This window comes from Scyliorhinus canicula, chromosome 21, assembly GCF_902713615.1.
Source record: "Scyliorhinus canicula chromosome 21, sScyCan1.1, whole genome shotgun sequence".
NCBI lineage: Eukaryota > Metazoa > Chordata > Chondrichthyes > Carcharhiniformes > Scyliorhinidae > Scyliorhinus > Scyliorhinus canicula.
This window is the reverse complement of record NC_052166.1, coordinates 3657645-3676978: the sequence shown is the minus strand read 5'-3', so window position 1 is coordinate 3676978 and position 19334 is coordinate 3657645. Positions and strand designations below refer to the sequence as shown.

At 53.6% G+C, this 19334-nt stretch overlaps 1 protein-coding gene across 1 annotated transcript in view; it reads right to left on the bottom strand.

The window, feature by feature from the left end:
* The window catches only part of LOC119955896 (synapsin-1-like), a gene marked incomplete at its 5' end in the record, with an annotated part of 44113 nt that extends 31532 nt beyond the window's left edge, over positions 1-12581 (bottom strand). Inside the window, 4 exons of the mRNA XM_038782554.1 lie at positions 4829-4918; positions 5574-5730; positions 7443-7534; positions 12516-12581. Of these exons, the coding sequence (XP_038638482.1) occupies positions 4829-4918; positions 5574-5730; positions 7443-7534; positions 12516-12581 (405 nt within the window). The remainder of the gene's footprint in view (positions 1-4828; positions 4919-5573; positions 5731-7442; positions 7535-12515) is intronic.
* Between the last annotated feature and the right edge of the window lie 6753 nt (positions 12582-19334).

Sequence of the window (19334 nt, the reverse complement as noted above, 5' to 3'; positions counted from 1 at the left end):
CTACACTGTCCCCATCAAACACTGAGCTCCCTCTACACTGTCCCCATCAAACACTCCCAGGACAGGTACAGCACGGGGTTAGATACAGAGTAAAGCTCCCTCTACACTGTCCCCATTAACACTCCCAGGACAGGTACAGCACGGGGTTAGATACAGAGTAAAGCTCCCTCCACACTGTCCCCATCAAACACTCCCAGGACAGGTACAGCACGGGGTTAGATACAGAGCAAAGCTCCCTCTACACTGTCCCCATCAAACACTCCCAGGACAGGTACAGCACGGGGTTAGGTACAGAGTAAAGCTCCCTGTACACTGTCCCCATCAAACACTCCCAGGACAGGTACAGCACGGGGTTAGATACAGAGTAAAGCACCCTCTACACTGTCCCCATCAAACACTCCCAGGACAGGTACAGCACGGGGTTAGATACAGAGTAAAGCTCCCTCTACACTGTTCCCATCAAACACTCCCAGGACAGGTACAGCACGAGGTTACAGAGTAAAGCTCCCTCTACACTGTCCCCATCAAACACTCCCAGGACAGGTACAGCACGGGGTTAGATACAGAGCAAAGCTCCCTCTACACTGTCCCATCAAACACTCCCAGGACAGGTACAGCACGGGGTTAGATACAGAGTAAAGCTCCCTCTACACTGTCCCCATCAAACACTCCCAGGACAGGTACAGCACGGGGTTAGATACAGAGTAAAGCTCCCTCTACACTGTCCCCATCAAACACTCCCAGGACAGGTACAGCACGGGGTTAGATACAGAGTAAAGCTCCCTCTACACTGTCCCCATCAAACACTCCCAGGACAGGTAGAGCACGGGGTTAGATACAGAGTAAAGCTCCCTCTACACTGTCCCCATCAAACACTCCCAGGACAGGTACAGCACGGGGTTAGATACAGAGTAAAGCTCCCTCTACACTGTCCCCATCATTATCGATTGCCATTAAAAGCCACCTGGTTCACTAACCCCTTCGGGTTGAGTGAAATCTACCGTCCTTCCCCCAGTCTCTCCTCCATGTGACTCCAGCCCCTCCCGCACACACAGCAATGTGGGTGACCCTGAACTGACCCCTCAGAAATAGGCCCTCGTGACGCGTTTCATAGGGAAATTAGGAATGGGCATCAGACGCTGGAGTGGTCAGCGAGGAGACCCCCCCCCCCCACCCCGGTCCATCCCCCCCCCACCAGATTAAAAGGAAATGGCCTCCATAAACGTGCATGTCCAGCCCGAGCGAGTTGCCATTTTCTCACTTGCTTCTCCACCTGTCTCTCTGGTAGGTCGTGCCCTGCTTGTCTCTGCCCTGCGGGGTCACCGAGGACAGCCAATGCCTCTGGACCGACGGAATCTTCACCGGCAACTGGAATGGGACTCAGAGCCGGAGGTACGCCTGCAGCATGAAACCAACGGGCCTGTGCCAATGGGTCTCAGCGAGAAGCACCAAGGCCCGGGCCTTATTCAGGAAGGAGTCCCAGTAACCGACAGCGGGCCTGGGAAGGATCCGATCCCGAGCGGCGAACACCCATGATTAGCGCTTCCTGAGGCGCGGCTACGCCTCAGTCCATGCAGCCCACCCCTCCCCCACCCCACCCCCTCGCTGCCGCTTCCCCCCCCCCCCCCCCCCCCCCCATTCCTCCTCTCCTCCGACTGAGATGTCTAAACCAATTTCTTTAACTATAAGTGGGGGATTGTTCCAGTGTCATGTTCGGGGGGTTGCGGTTGGCGTACAGAGCCGACTGTGCTTTCCTCCCCCAGCGTGTAGACGATTGACCCAAGCCAAGGACCGTGCTTATCTGGCCACGGCAGCCATTTTGCGAGTCAAATTGGCTGTGACTTCAGGCGTCAATCTACCTCGAGCAGTCTCTTCCTCACGCCTTCAGCACTGCCTCGCTGCTTCCCACCCCCCACCCCTCCGGCACTTCACTCCCCAGTCTCTGTTCTAGCCGATAATCGTCATCTCCCCGGCCTGTGCCCGTTGGGATGGGCGGCGCATTGTGGCAAATGTCAGAACCTGAGGCCTCGAGGGCGCCCCCGCGTTGAAGCGGTTGGCCTGCTGTGCGCACGGGAAGCGGGCCATAGCGGATTTGTGCAGCTCGAGCGGCTCCTGCGCCACGCCCTTGGCCCTGCCGATTTCAGACAATACAGCCCCGTTGCGAACAAATTGACCTCCATCTCAAACAAAATGGCCGCCATTGCCAATGGAATGACCTCATTTCAGATGAGATTGCCGGCATTTCAAGCAAAACGCCTTCCATATCGAAATATGACGTCCTCCATCTCAAACAAAATGTCCTCCATTACAAACAAAATGGTCAGTTTTCAAACAAAAACGGACCAACTTTTCAAACACAATGTCCTCCAGCTCAAACAAAAAGTTGTCCATTTTTATCAAAATGGCCGACATTTCCAACAAAATGGCCACAATTCAAAGGCTTCCGCAATATAACCGAGTTTTACCACCTCCTTTTCTTCGAGATAACTTATTATTTCTGTTTGTAAAATATGATGTTTGGGTGAATGCGAAAATAAAAGACTTGGCGCGGTCTTCGTGCGGTACCAGAGTCAGAAAGGTCACCCGACAACTGTTATGTCTGAATATTTTATACCAAATCAATAAAGAAACCATGAGTCAAAAATTTGTTGTCGCCTTGTGGTGTATGAAAATGCTTCTCAATTTCAGGGCTGAAGGCTGCCTAAAACCTGGTCATTCCCGAATATGGATCAGAAAATACCTGGTTCAAACGCTCGAACAGTATTGAAGACCGCACCTGTGGTCTGATATTCAGAGGTACCTACTGGTGTCTCTCACTCCCCCCCTCTCTCTCTCAGGGAGATATCTGTACACTGACTGGTGTCTCTCACTCCCCCCTCTCTCTCTCAGGGAGATATCTGTACACTGACTGGTGTCTCTCAGTCCCCCTCTCTCTCTCGGGGAGATATCTGTACACTGACTGGTGTCTCTCAGTCCCCTCTCTCTCTCGGGGAGATATCTGTACACTGACTGGTGTCCTCAGTCCCCTCTCTCTCAGGGAGATATCTGTACACTGACTGGTGTCTCTCAGTCCCCTCTCTCTCAGGGAGATATCTGTACACTGACTGGTGTCTCTCAGTCCCCTCTCTCTCTCGGGGAGATATCTGTACACTGACTGGTGTCTCTCAGTCCCCTCTCTCAGGGAGATATCTGTACACTGACTGGTGTCTCTCAGTCCCCCCTCTTTCTCAGGGAGATATCTGTACACTGACTGGTGTCTCTCAGTCCCCTCTCTCTCTCAGGGAGATATCTGTATACTGACTGGTGTCTCTCAGTCCCCTCTCTCTCTCGGGGAGATATCTGTACACTGACTGGTGTCTCAGTCCCCTCTCTCTCAGGGAGATATCTGTACACTGACTGGTGTCTCTCAGTCCCCTCTCTCTCAGGGAGATATCTGTACACTGACTGGTGTCTCTCAGTCCCCTCTCTCTCTCGGGGAGATATCTGTACACTGACTGGTGTCTCTCAGTCCCCTCTCTCAGGAGATATCTGTACACTGACTGGTGTCTCTCAGTCCCCCCTCTCTCTCAGGGAGATATCTGTACACTGACTGGTGTCTCTCAGTCCCCTCTCTCTCAGGGAGATATCTGTACACTGACTGGTGTCTCTCAGTCCCCTCTCTCTCAGGGAGATATCTGTACACTGACTGGTGTCTCTCAGTCCCCTCTCTTTCAGGGAGATATCTGTACACTGACTGGTGTCTCTCAGTCCCCTCTCTCAGGGAGATATCTGTACACTGACTGGTGTCTCTCAGTCCCCACTCTCTCTCTCAGGGAGATATCTGTACACTGACTGGTGTCTCTCACTCCCCCCTCTCTCTCTCAGGGAGATATCTGTACACTGACTGGTGTCTCTCAGTCCCCTCTCTCAGGGAGATATCTGTACACTGACTGGTGTCTCTCAGTCCCCTCTCTCTCAGGGAGATATCTGTACACTGCCTGGTGTCTCTCAGTCCCCCCTCTCTCTCAGGGAGATATCTGTACACTGACTGGTGTCTCTCAGTCCCCTCTCTCTCTCTCTCAGGGAGATATCTGTACATTGACTGGTGTCTCTCAGTCCCCTCTCTCTCTCAGGGAGATATCTGTACACTGACTGGTGTCTCTCAGTCCTCTCTCTCTCAAGGAGATATCTGTACACTGACTGGTGTCTCTCAGTCCCCTCTCTCTCTCTCAGGGAGATATCTGTACACTGACTGGTGTCTCTCAGTCCCCTCTCTCTCTCAGGGAGATATCTGTACACTGACTGGTGTCTCTCAGTCCCCTCTCTCACAGGGAGATATCTGTACAGATTGGTGTCTCTCAGTCCCCTCTCTCTCTCAGGGAGATATCTGTACACTGACTGGTGTCTCTCAGTCCCCTCTCTCTCAGGGAGATATCTGTACACTGACTGGTGTCTCTCAGTCCCCTCTCTCTCAAAGAGAGATATCTGTACACTGACTGGTATCTCTCAGTATCCCCTCTCTCTCAGGGAGATATCTGTTGTGCGAGAGTGTGCATGAATGTGTGTGAGAGTGCATGCGTATGAGTGTGTGTGTCTGTGAGTGTGTGTGAGAGTGTGTGAGAGTGTGAGTGTGTTGGTGTCTGTGAGTGTGTGAGAGTGTGTGTGAGAATGTGAGTGTGTTGGTGTCTGTGAGTGTGTGAGAGTGTGTGTGAGAATGTGAGTGTGTTGGTGTCTGTGAGTGTGTGAGAGTGTGTGTGAGAATGTGAGTGTGTTGGTGTCTGTGAGTGTGTGAGAGTGTGTGTGAGAATGTGAGTGTGTTGGTGTCTGTGTGCCATTTAATCGTACTTACCATCTCCCTATGGTTCGGGTAGAAAACCTGCTCGATGAGGGGGAACTCCTCGGGCCCCAGCTTCTTGTAGATCTTGGCCAGTTGTCCAAACTACAGTGGGGGGGCCGGGGTCAGGGGATGGGAGTGAAAGAAGTATTATCAAAAATAAATTCCCAAAGGAACCCCTGCGACCAGTCCCACCTTCCGACCCCCCCTGTCCAGACTCAACCTCCAATAATATGCGTCCCGGACCCTTGCAGGTACCAGCCGGCTGTTTGGCCATGAGGGGCATCAAGCGGGCAGCATTTTCCAATGTTGGGGTCAGAGGTCAGCAGATGTCCAGGGTAGCGATGGGTGAATCCAGGTACATCCCCCCCCCCCCCCCCCCAATCCCCGCCATCCATAGGCGCCATGACACCAGAAGACCCTTCGAGCCTGTTCTGCCATTCACTCCCTCACCGGCGTCTCACTCCCTCAATCGCCTGACCCACCTCCCCCACTAGCCTAGAGACTCAGTACCCCCCCCCTCCCCACCTTGCCAATCTCGATTCGAAAAACACCCGATTGACTGCGGCTCAGACATGGTCGGATAATACAACACAGAGAAGTTAGGCTTCTCTGGCATCGCTAGGCCCCAAAGGTCACAAACACCCCTCCCTGAAACCCCGAACCCCGTTCCTGACTTGATGAAACTCAATGGAGTTCCTGCGATTGTCTCCTCCTGTCCGCTCCACCCAGACACAAAAACACAGCCTCGAGTACTCACCACCCACGGCTTGTCGCAAAAGTTGTACACAGAGTGCATGGAGTTGACACTGGCCACGCCGCCATACTGGAGGCCAATGACGATGTTCCGGAAGTCTCCGCCCTTAGCCATGCTGTAGGCATGCTGCCGTACCAGTACAAAATCCGGGCTGAAGGACCTGTCAATAGAAACGGACGCCACAAAGTTAGTCTGCTGGGGGGGTGGGCGTGGGGGTTGACCTCTGAGCTTTTCACCCGTGTCTTTGAGGATACAGTGGTGACTCCCTGACGGTCCCGATTCCCATCCCCTCCTCCACTGGAAACAAAGGGGAGATCTTTCGGCCCATTGAACCTGTTACACAGGAACAGGAGGCGGCCCATTCAGCCCCTCTTGAGCCAGTTACACAGGAACAGGAGGCGGCCCATTCAGCCCCTCTTGAGCCTGTTACACAGGAACAGGAGGAGGCCCATTCAGCCCCTCTCCAGCCTGTGCCACAGGAACAGGAGGAGGCCCATTCAGCCCCTCTCGAGCCTGTTATACAGGAACAGGAGGAGGCCCCATTCAGCCCCTCTCCAGCCTGTTACACAGGAACAGGAGGAGGCCCATTCAGCCCCTCTCCAGCCTGTTACACAGGAACAGGAGGAGGCCCATTCAGCCCCTCTCCAGCCTGTACCACAGGAACAGGAAGAGTTCCATTCACCCTCTCTCCAGCCTGTTACACAGGAACAGGAGGAGGCCCATTCAGCCCCTCTCCAGCCTGTTACACAGGAACAGGAGGAGGCCCATTCAGCCCCTCTCGAGCCTGTTACTCAGGAACAGGAGGAGGCCCATTCAGCCCCTCTCGAGGTTGTTACACCGGAACAGAAGGAGGCCAATCAGCCCCTCTCGAGGCTGTGACAGAGAAACAGGAGAAAAGGTCTCACTTTTGGAGATAGTAGATCCAGCAATTCCCGACCTAAATCTAAAAAGATAAAATCACCCCGAACCCCTCGATTAGATTCCAGTCTGTAACTCACTCCCGGGTATCTGTTATTCTATATATAAACCACCCCGAACCCCTCGATTAGATTCCAGTCTGTAACTCACTCCCGGGTATCTGTTATTCTAAACCACCCCGAAACCCTCGATTAGATTCCAGTCTGTAACTCACTCCCAGGTATCTGTTATTCTATATATAAACCACCCCGAAACCCTCGATTAGATTCCAGTCTGTAACTCACTCCCAGGTATCTGTTATTCTATATATAAACCACCCCGAAACCCTCGATTAGATTCCAGTCTGTAACTCACTCCCGGGTATCTGTTATTCTGTATGTAAACCATCCCGAACCTCTCGATCAGATTCCAGTCTGTAACTCCCTCCCGGGTATCTGTTATTCAATATACAAACCACCCCGAACCCCTCGATTAGATTCCAGTCTGTAACTCACTCCCGGGTATCTGTTCTTCTATATATAAACCACCCCGAACCCCTCGATTAGATTCCAGTCTGTAACTCATTCCCGGGTATCTGTTATTCTATATATAAACCACCCCGAACCCCTCGATTAGATTCCAGTCTGTAACTCATTCCCGGGTATCTGTTATTCTATATATAAACCACCCCGAACCCCTCGATTAGATTCCAGTCTGTAACTCACTCCCGGGTATCTGTTATTCTATATATAAACCACCCCGAACCCCTCGATTAGATTCCAGTCTGTAACTCACTCCCGGGTATCTGTTATTCTATATATAAACCACCCCGATCCCCTCGATTAGATTCCAGTCTGTAACTCACTCCCGGGTATCTGTTCTTCTATATATAAACAACCCCAAAGCCCTCGATTCAATCCGGGGGTGATCACGCTCACTGAGATTGTTTAAGTTGTGAACATCTCGCTGTCTCACCTTGCTACTTTCACTCCATTCCTGTATACCTCCATGTCCACAGTGAATGTACCCGTGGCTTGAGAGATGACATTGAGCTCCGCGAACTCGGCCTGTAGGAGTGAGTGAGAGAGAAAGAACGAATAAGAAACAGAGCAGGGGGAAAGGGAGGGGGTGGGAGAACGAAAGGGTCAGATGAAGAGAGAGGGAATGTGAGATGGAATGAGAGAGGGTGAAAGAAAGAGAGGAAGAGGGAGGAGAATAATCGAGAGGTGAAGAGAGACAGGGAGAGGTCAAGGGAGAGTGGGAGAGAGGTAATGAAAGAGAGTGAACAGCGAGAGAGAGACAATGGGGGAGAGGGGGAAAAAGAGAGTGGGAACAGAACAAGGGCGAGAGAGAGGGAGAAAGAGACAGGGGAAAGAGAGTGGGGAAAGAGAGAGGGGAAAGAGAAGGTAATAAGGGACAGAGGAGAAAGAGGGAGAGAGGGATAGAGAAAGAGAAAACAGTGGGAGAGAGGGAGAGAATGAGGGAGGATAGTGGGGGAGAGCAAGTTAGCGGGAATTTAAATGAGGGGAGAAAAGAAAAGAGAGAGAGTGAGCGGAGGGAGAGAGAGAGGGAGTGAGCGGAGGGAGAGAGAGAGGGAGTGAGAGAGTGAGCGGAGAGAGAGAGGGAGGGAGTGAGAGAGTGAGCGGAGGGAGAGAGAGAGGGTGAGAGAGTGAGCGGAGGGAGAGAGAGAGGGAGTGAGAGAGTGAGCGGAGGGAGAGAGAGAGGGAGTGAGAGAGTGAGCGGAGGGAGAGAGAGAGGGAGTGAGAGAGTTTGCAGAGGGAGAGAGAGAGGGAGTGAGAGAGTGAGCGGAGGGAGAGAGAGAGGGAGTGAGCGGAGGGAGAGAGAGAGGGAGTGAGAGAGTGAGCGGAGGGAGAGAGAGAGGGAGTGAGAGAGTGAGCGGAGGGAGAGAGAGAGGGAGTGAGAGAGTGAGCGGAGGGAGAGAGAGAGGGAGTGAGAGAGTGAGCGGAGGGAGAGAGAGAGGGAGTGAGAGAGTGAGTGGAGAGAGAGAGAGAGGGAGTGAGAGAGTGAGCAGAGGGAGAGAGAGAGGGAGTGAGAGAGTGACCGGAGGGAGAGAGAGAGGGAGTGAGAGAGTGTCGGAGGGACGAGGGATCACAGCGTGAGACAGAGAGAAATATAGATGTGGAAGGCAGCAAATAAAAAACAGGTTCAGGAGCAAACTGATTAGAAAGTTTGATCACAATTGGTACAGATAACACACAGAAAGTGGAAATAAAGAATTAGTCACAGGGTCACCCGGGATCGTACACAGACTCAGCAGATCATAGTGTGCCACATGGGGACAGTGTAGAGAAAGCTTTACTCTGGATCGAACCCCGTGCTGTACATGTCCTGGGAGTGATTGATGGGGACAGTGTAGAGGGAGCTTTACTCTGTATCTAACCCCGTGCTGTACCTGTCCTGGGAGTGTTTGATGGGGACAGTGTAGAGGGAGCTTTACTCTGTATCTAACCCCGTGCTGTACCTGTCCTGGGAGTGTTTGATGTGGACAGTGTAGAGCAGGGGTGGGCAAACTTTTCCGTGCAAGGGCCACATTCAGAAATTCACAATTCACAAAGGGCCGCATAGTATATTAAGTAAAATAATTACTTCACCCGGTTATGATTCTGGGCGCCTCATATAGAACATAGAACAGTACAGCACAGAACAGGCCCTTCGGCCCTCGACGTTGTGCCGAGAAATGATCACCCTACTCAAGTCAACGTATCCACCCTATACCAGTAAGTAACCCAACAGGCCCCCCCCCCCCCCCCCCCCCCCCCCCCCCCCCCCCAACCTTAAAAAAAAAAAATTTTTTTTTTTTTTTTTAATGACTTGGTGGGCCGCAGAAATACCTTTGGCGGGCCGCATGCGGCCCGCGGGCCGTAGTTTGCCCACCCCTGGTGTAGAGGGAGCTTTACTCTGTATCTAACCCCGTGATGTACCTGTCCTGGGAGTGTTTGATGGGGACAGTGTAGAGGGAGCTTTACTCTGTATCTAACCCCGTGCTGTGCCTGTCCTGGGAGTGTTTGATGGGGACAGTGTAGAGGGAGCTTTACTCTGTATCTAACCCCATGCTGTACCTGTCCTGGGAGTGTTTGATGGGGACAGTGTAGAGGGAGCTTTACTCTGTACCTAACCCCGTGCTGTACCTGTCCTGGGAGTGTTTGATGGGGACAGTGTAGAGGGAGCTTTACTCTGTATCTAACCCCGTGCTGTACTTGTCCTGGGAGCCCTACAGTGCGGCTCTCCCTCAGCACTGACCCTCCGACAGTGCGGCGCTCCCTCAGCACTGACCCTCTGACAGTGCAGCACTCCCTCAGCACTGACCCTCCGACAGTGCGGCGCTCCCTCAGCACTGACCCTCCGACAGTGCGGCGCTCCCTCAGCACTGACCCTCTGACAGTGCAGCACTCCCTCAGCACTGACCCTCCGACAGTGCGGCTCTCCCTCAGCACTGACCCTCCGACAGTGCGGCGCTCCCTCAGCACTGACCCTCTGACAGTGCAGCACTCCCTCAGCACTGACCCTCTGACAGTGCAGCACTCCCTCAGCACTGATCCTCCGACAGTGCGGCGCTCCCTCAGCACTGACCCTCTGACAGTGCGGCGCTCCCTCAGCACTGACCCTCCGACAGTGCGGCTCTCCCTCAGCACTGACCCTCCGACAGTGCGGCGCTCCCACAGCACTGACCCTCCGACAGTGCGGCGTTCCCTCAGCACTGACCCTCCGACAGTGCGGCGCTCCCTCAGCACTGACCCTCCGACAGTGCGGCGCTCCCTCAGCACTGACCCTCCGACAGTGCAGCACTCCCTCAGCACTGACCCTCCGACAGTGCGGCGCTCCCTCAGTACTGACCCTCCGACAGTGCGGCACTCCCTCAGCACTGACCCTCCGACAGTGCGGCACTCCCTCAGTACTGACCCTCCGACAGTGCGGTGCTCCCTTAGCACTGACCCTATGACAGTGCAGCGCTCCCTCAGCACTGACCCTCCGACAGTGCGGCACTCCCTCAGTACTGACCCTCCGACAGTGCGGCACTCCCTCAGCACTGACCCTCCGACAGTGCGGCGCTCCCTCAGTACTGACCCTCCGACAGTGCGGCACTCCCTCAGCACTGACCCTCCGACAGTGCGGCACTCCCTCAGTACTGACCCTCCGACAGTGCGGTGCTCCCTTAGCACTGACCCTATGACAGTGCAGCGCTCCCTCAGCACTGACCCTCCGACAGTGCGGCGCTCCCTCAGCACTGACCCTCCGACAGTGCGGCGCTCCCTCAGTACTGACCCTCCCACAGTGCGGCGCTCCCTCAGCACTGACCCTCCGACAGTGCGGCGCTCCCTCAGCACTGACCCTCTCACAGTGCGGCGCTCCCTCAGCACTGACCCTCCGACAGTGCGGCGCTCCCTCAGCACTGACCCTCTCACAGTGCGGCGCTCCCTCAGCACTGACCCTTTGACAGTGCGGCACTCCCTCAGCACTGACCCTTTGACAGTGCGGCACTCCCTCAGCACTGACCCTCCGACAGTGCGGTGCTCCCTCAGCACTGACCCTTTGACAGTGCGGCTCTCCGTCAGCACTGACCCTTTGACAGTGCGGTGCTCCCTTAGCACTGACCCTTTGACAGTGCAGCGCTCCCTCAGCACTGACCCTTTGACAGTGCGGTGCTCCCTTAGCACTGACCCTTTGACAGTGCGGTGCTCCCTTAGCACTGACCCTTTGACAGTGCGGTGCTCCCTTAGCACTGGCACCTGGGAGTTGGTAGACCCAGGTCTCGATTGTGGGTGGGTCCCTGTTCGTCACTGGACCCAAATAATTCTCACTGACTGAAAGGGAACAGTTGATGACCAGCTCTCAGTACTGTCAGCTGCCTCGATTCAATGTGAATAAATTGTACCACAGCATGAAGATTTTCCACAGCTGCTTCGCATGAATAGAATTTATCACTTTTCGTAATCGACAACCCCACGTGTACAGAAGTGTCCTCGATATAAACAAATATCTCCTTCACTTGGGATAATACATGCAGATTTTCACCATCTGTTCAACACCTCATCAATTTGCTGTAATTCACATTGCAAACTTGTTCCATTCCACTGGTTACCATTTCAAGTGTTATTGGTTAAACAATAAGAGGCAGCACGGGGTTAGATACAGAGTAAAGCTCCCTCTACACTGCCCCCATCAAACACTCCCAGGACAGGTACAGCACGGGGTTAGATACAGAGTAAAGCTCCCTCTACACTGCCCCCATCAAACACTCCCAGGACAGGTACAGCATGGGGTTAGATACAGAGTAAAGCTCCCTCTACACTGTCCCCATCAAACACTCCCAGGACAGGTACAGCACGGGGTTAGATACAGAGTAAAGCTCCCTCTACACTGTCCCCATCAAACACTCCCAGGACAGGTACAGCACGGGGTTAGATACAGAGTAAAGCTCCCTCTACACTGTCCCCATCAAACACTCCCAGGACAGGTACAGCACGGGGTTAGATACAGAGTAAAGCTACCTCTACACTGTCCCCATCAAACATTCCCAGGACAGGTACAGCACGGGGTTAGATACAGAGTAAAGCTCCCTCTACACTATCCCCATCAAACACTCCCAGGACAGGTACAGCACGGGGTTAGATACAGAGTAAAGCTCCCTCTACACTGTTCCCATCAAACACTCCCAGGACAGGTACAGCATGGGGTTAGATACAGAGTAAAGCTCCCTCTACACTGTCCCCATCAAACACTCCCAGGACAGGTACAGCACGGGGTTAGATACAGAGTAAAGCTCCCTCTACACTGTCCCCATCAAACACTCCCAGGACAGGTACAGCACGGGGTTAGATACAGAGTAAAGCTCCCTCTACACTGTTCCCATCAAACACTCCCAGGACAGGTACAGCATGGGGTTAGATACAGAGTAAAGCTCCCTCTACACTGTCCCCATCAAACACTCCCAGGACAGGTACAGCACGGGGTTAAGCAGAGGGCAGTCAGTGGAGGGAAGAACAACGTTAAATACTCACGATCTGTCTGGGGAGAAGACATGCTTACCTGTTCCACTTTCAGGTCAAATTCTCCCCAAACCTTCTTCCCTTTGAAGACTTTCACCCTATGAGAGAGAGAGAGACATTAATGGAATGTATAAACCTGAACCATAAGACCATAAGACATAGGAGCAGAATTAGGCCACTCGGCCCATCGAGTCTGCTCCGCCATTCAATCACGGCTGATATTTTTCCCATCCCCAATCTCCTGCCTTCTCCCCATAACCCCTGATCCCCTTATTGATCAAGAACCTATCTGTCTCTGTCTTAAAGACACTCGGTGATTTGGCCTCCACAGCCTTCTGCGGCAAAGAGTTCCACAGATTCACCACCCTCTGGCTGAAGAAATTCCTCCTCATCTCTGTTTTAAAGATGTGGTAAACACCACTACTAACACATTACATGTATTACGGTACTGCCTGTGTATTACTGGTACAACAGTAAATCCCAGCCTGCTGGCTCCTCCCAGCAGGCGGAGTATAAATATGTGTGCTCCCCTGCGCTGCTCCCATTCTGGTTCCAGCTGCAGGAGGCACAACATCTTGTGCAATAAAGCCTCGATTGTTTCGCCATTCTTGCCTCTTGGTAATTGATGGTACATCGAAAGGATCGTCCCTTTAGTCTGAGGTGGTGTCCTCTGATTTGAGATTTTCCTACAAGTGGAAACACCCTCTCCACGTCCACTCTATCCAGGCCTCACAGTATCCTGTAAGTTTCAATAAGATCCCCTCTCATCCTTCTAAACTCCAACGAGTACAGACCCAGAGTCCTCAAATGTTCCTCATACGACAAGTTCTTCATTCCAGGGATCATTCTTGTGAACCTCTTCTGGACCCTTTCCAAGGCCCCAGCACGTCCTTCCTTAGATACGGGGCCCAAAACTGCTCACAATACTCCAAATGGGTTCTGACCAGAGCCTTATATAGCCTCAGACGTACATCCCTGCTCTTGTATTCTAGCCCTCTTGACATGAATGTTAACATTGCATTTGCCTTCCTAACTGCCGGCTGAACCTGCACGTTAACCTTAAGAGAATCATGAACAAGGACTCCCAAGTCCCTTTGTGCTTCTGATTTCCGAAGCATTTCCCCATTTAGAAAATAGTCTATGCCTCCATTCCTCCTTCCAAACCTCACACTTTTCCACATTGTATTCCATCTGCCACTTCTTTGCCCACTCTCCTAGCTTGTCCAAGTCCTTCTGCAGCCACCTTGCTTCCTCAATACTGCCTGTCCCTCGACAGATCTTTGTATCATCTGCAAACTTAGCAACAGTGCCTTCAGCCCCTTCTTCCAGATCATTAATGTATATTGTGAAAAGTTATGGTCCCAGCACCGACCCCTGAGGCACATCACTAGTCACCGGCTGCCATCCTGTAAAAGACCCCTTTATCCCCACTCTCTGCCTTCTGCCAGTCAGCCAATCCTCTATCCATGCCAGGATCTTACTCTGAACACCATGAGCTCTAAGCAGATTACTGGAACAGGAGGAGGCCCTGTTACACAGGATTGGCAAGAATGGCCTCATCCTGTTCTTCTGTAAGAAGCTCGAAAGGGGATGAATTACCTCCTCCTGTTCAACAGGCTCAAGAGGGGCTGAATGGACCTCCTCCTGTTCCTGTGTAACAGGCTCGAGAGGGGCTGAATGGACCTCCTCCTGTTCCTGTTCAACAGGCTCAAGAGAGGCTGAATGGACCTCCTCCTGTTCTTGTGCAACAGGCTTGAGAGGGGCTGAATGTACCTCCTCCTGTTCTTGTGCAACAGGCTCGAGAGGGGCTGAATGGGTCTCCTCCTGTTCCTGTGCAACAAGCTCGAGAGGGGCTGAACGGGCCGCCTCCTGTTCCTGTGTAACAGGCTCAAGAGGGGCTGAATGGGCCTCCTCCTGTTCCTGTGTAACAGGCTCGAAAGGGGATGAATGGGCCTCCTCCTGTTCCTGTGTAACAGGCTCGAGTGGGGCTGAATGGGCCACCTGTTCCTGTGCAACAGGCTCGAGAGGGGCCGAATGGGCCTCCTCCTGTTCTTGTGTAACAGGCTCAAGAGGGGCTGAATGGGCCTCCTCTTGTTCCTGTGTAACAGGTTGGAGGGGCTGAATGGGCCTCCTCCTGTTCCTGTGTAACAGGCTCAAGAGGGGCTGAATGGGCCTCCTCCTGTTCCTGTGTAACAGGCTCGAGAGGGGCTGAATGGGCCTCCCCCTGTTCCTAACAGGTTCGAGAGGGGCTGAATGGGCCTCCTCCTGTTCCTGTGTAACAGGCTCGAAAGGGGATGAATTACCTCCTCCTGTTCCTGTGGAACAGGCCCGAGAGGGGCTGAATGGGCCTCCTCCTGTTCCTGTGTAACAGGCTCGAGAGGGGCTGAATGGGCCTCCTCCTGTTCCTGTGCAACAGGCTCGAGAGTGGCTGAATGGCCCTCCTCCTGTTCCTGTGTAACAGGCTCAAGAGCGGCTGAATGGGCCTCCTCCTGTTCCTGTGCAATAGGCTTGAGAGGGGCTGAATGGCCCTCCTCCTGTTCCTGTGTAACAGGCTCAAGAGGAACTGACTGGGCCTCCTCCTGTTCTTGTGTAACTGGTTTGAGAGGGGCTGAATGGGCCTCCTCCTGTTCAACAGGCTCAAGAGGGGCTGAATGGGCCTCCTCCAGTTCCTGTGCAACTGGCTTGAGAGGGGCTGAATGGCCTTCCTCCTGTTCCTGTGTAACAGGCTCAAGAGGGGCTGAATGGGCCCCCTCCTGTTCCTGTGTAACAGGCTGGAGAGGGGCTGAATGGGCCTCCTCCTGTTCAACAGGCTCAAGAGGGGCTGAATGGGTCACCTCCTGTTCCTGTGTAACAGGCTCTAGAGGGGCAGAATGGGCCGCCTCCTGTTCCTGTGTAACTGGTTTGAGAGGGGCTGAATGGGCCTCCTCCTGTTCAACAGGCTCAAGAGGGGCTGAATGGGCCTCCTGTTCCTGTGTAACAGGCTCTAGAGGGGCAGAATGGGCCGCCTCCTGTTCCTGTGTCACAGGCTCTAGAGGGGTAGAATGGGCCTCCTCCTGTTCCTGTGTAACAGGCTCTAGAGGGGCTGAATGGGCCTCCTCCTGTTCTTGTGCAACATGCTCGAGAGGGTCTGAATGAGCCTCCTCCTGTCCAACAGGCTCAAGAGGGGCTGAATGGGCCTCCTCCTGTTCAACAGGCTCAAGAGGGGCTGAATGGGTCTCCTCCTGTTCCTGTGTAACAGGCTCGAGAGGGGCTGAATGGGTCTCCTCCTGTTCCTGTGTAACAGGCTGGAGAGGGGCTGAATGGGTCTCCTCCTGTTCCTGTGTAACAGGCTGGAGAGGGGCTGAATGGGCCTCCTCCTGTTCCTGTGTAACAGGCTGGAGAGGGGCTGAATGGGCCTCCTCCTGTTCCTGTGTAACAGGCTCGAGAGGGGCTGAATGGGCCCCCTCCTGTTCCTGTGTAACAGGCTCGAGAGGGGCTGAATGGGCCTCCTGTTCCTGTGTAACAGGCTGGAGAGGGGCTGAATGGGCCTCCTCCTGTTCAACAGGCTCAAGAGAGGCTGAATGGGTCCCCTCCTGTTCCTGTGTAACAGGCTCTAGAGGGGCAGAACGGGTCGCCTCCTGTTCCTGTGTAACAGGCTGGAGAGGGGCTGAATGGGCCTCCTCCTGTTCCTGTGTAACAGGCTCGAGAGGGGCTGGATGGGCCTCCTCCTGTTCCTGTGTAACAGGCTGGAGAGGGGCTGAATGGCCTCCTGTTCCTTTGTAACAGGCTCGAGAGGGGCTGAATGGGCCTCCTCCTGTTCCTGTGTAACAGACTCTAGAGGGGCTGAATGGGCCGCCTCCTGCTCCTGTAACAGGGTGGAGAGGCGCCGAATAGGCCTCCTCTTGTTCCTGTGTAACAGGCTCTAGAGGGGCTGAATGGCCTCCAGCTGTTCCGAACCATCAATGACCACACTGGCTTGTGAAAGTTCCTGAGTATAAATTTTGGGGGTTCATTCAAATGCAGAAATATTTGATTTACATCATTCCTTTGAATGATTATAACTCATCACACGGTGACAAGGGCAGCACGGTAGCACAGTGGTTAGCACAATCGCTTCACAGCTCCAGGATCCCAGGTTCGATTCACGGCTTGGGTCTGTGCGGAGTCTGCACGTCCTTCTCGTGTGTGCGTGGGTTTCCTCCGGGTGCTCCGGTTTCCTCCCACAGTCCAAAGATGTGCAGGTTGGGTGGATTGGCCATGATAAATTGCCCTTGGTGTCCAAAATTGCCCTTAGTGTCCGGTGGGGTTACTGGGTTATGGGGATAGGGTGGAGGTTTGACCTTGGGTAGGGTGCTCTTTCCAAGAGCCGGTGCAGACTCGATGGGCCGAATGGCCTCCTTCTGCTCTGTAAATTTTATGAAATTCGATGATAATCTATGATAAACCCATTATTTCAAAATAGTCACCAAAGCTCCATTATCATCGCTGACATTAACGACTGTGATGCATCCACAATCAGCAAGCAACAGATGACATTTAGCATAACGTGCACCTTCCCGATCCCTGTATCCCACTCGGAATACCGTGCACAGATCCGGTCACCCTATCCCCCGCGGAAATCCATGCGCAGTTTCGGTCTCCGTATCCCACTCGGAATACCGTGCACAGTTCCGGTCTCCCTATCCCACTCGGAATACCGTGCACAGTTCCGGTCTCCCTATCCCACTCGGAATACCGTGCACAGTTCCGGTCTCCGTATCCCACTCGGAATACCGTGCACAGTTCTGGTCTCCCTATCCCTCTCGGAATACTGTGCACAGTTCCCGTCTCCCTATCCCACACAGAATACTGTGCACAGTTCCGGTCTCCCTATCCCACTCGGAATACCGTGCACAGTTCCGGTCTCCCTATTCCACACGGAATACTGTGCGCAGTTCCGGTCTCCCTAGCCCACTCGGAATACTGTGCACAGTTCCAGTCTCCCTATCCCACATGGAATACTGTGCGCAGTTCCGGTCTCCCTATCCCACTTGGAATACTGTGTGCAGTTTCAGTCTCCTTATCCGACTTGGAATACTGTGCACAGTTCCGCTCTCCTTATCCGACTCGGAATACTGAGCACAGTTCCAGTGTCCCTATCCCACTTGGAATACTGTGCACAGTTCCGCTCTCCTTATCCGACTCGGAATACTGAGCACAGTTCCAGTGTCCCTATCCCACTTGGAATACTGTGCACAGTTCCGCTCTCCTAATCCGACTTGGAATACTGTGCACAGTTCCGCTCTCCTTATCCGACTCGGAATACTGTGCACAGTTCCAGTGTCCCTATCCCACATGGAATACTGTGCACAGTTCCAATCTCCTTATCGGCCTGGGAATACTGTGCGCAGTTCCGGTTTCTCTATCCCATTCAGAATACGGCACGCAGTTCCGGTATCCCCACTCGGGATACTGTGCACGGAGACTCCCGGCGACTGGGACGTGCTGGGCTCTCGTCCACACCAGAACCAAAACAGGCAGTTTGAGTCAAATTTTTGCCCAAAGTTCGAAGACAAAACTACGTCTACAGCAAGGAGGGGATAAGCATTAAAGGATGCCGGCAAACGGGGGTTCGAGGGGCCGAAGAGACGGCAGGCGTGGCGGAAAAAGCCGCGAGCAGCCGACGGGCGAGACGGCGGACCCACGAGGCGAGTGGGTCTCGGCCACTCAGGAGAGTCGGCGGCTGTAGTGATCTCTGTATATCAATGTGCATGCTCAATGTATGTCAAAGTAGTACAGTCAATTCAACACTAGATGTCTCACAATCAGATGGTATAAAGCGGGACTTTCCCGCTCTTTCTAAGTGTGCTTGAGGGGAGTGAACAGACAAGACATAGAATAGCGAGAGAGAGAGAAGTTAGAAGTTATTTCATTATTACATTATGTGGTTAGTTGGTTACCTTTAATGTATTTTATTTCTTTTACTTCCCGGACCCCCCCCCAGAGCGTGACAGAGCACACAGGTCGCTGAGGCCGAGACCCAAGGGAGCGGCCGACAGTGATCATCACTGAGCTGCACCGGGATTCCGGGATCGTGGGAGGTCCGTGCCGAGGGCGCGTCGGACAAAAGCGAACACCTGGGAAGGGCACAAAACCCGGCTCTACCGGGACAATAGGGGCGGAGCTGGCAAGACGCAAGGCCGAGTTTAACCAGGCGAATTCAGCCCTGTACAAAAACGAGGTGCAGTTTGGTATGCTGTTCCCAGCCAAGCTCTGGGTCACGCACCAGGAGGAAGAACAGTACTGTAACACCCCCTGAGGAAGCAAATCAATTCGTCCGAATCAACGGCCTGGACAAGGGAACGGGCGGGCAACGATGAGGGGTAGGTGGGGGAAAATACTGTGAAAGAGATGGGACAGTGAGCATGTTTGCATAGGAGTGCGCTGCCTCGTTCCGACCATTCGGGCAGCACGGTAGCATAGTGGTTAGCACAGTTGCGTCACAGCTCCAGGATCCCAGGTTCGATTCCCGGCTTGGGTCACTGTCTGCACGTTCTCCCCGTGCCTGCGTGGGTTTCCTCCGGGTGCTCCGGTTTCCTCCCACAGTCCAAAGATGTGCAGGTTAGGTGGATTGGCCGTGTTAAATTGTCCTTAGTGTCCAAAACATGTTAAGCGGGGGTTACGGGGATAGGATAGATACGTGGGCTCCAGTAGGGTGCTCTTTGTAAGGGCCGGTGCAGACTTGATGGGCCGAATGAGCACAAAAGGAAGAGAGCGGGAAAAATTAGTTGGGTTTCGCACCAGCCTTCAGCAGGTGAGATGCAGGTCGAGGGGACAAGATGGCGCCGCAAGCAGCCACTTCGGAGGGTCCCTGGGCAAAGGCAAACGCCGGAGTGCAGGG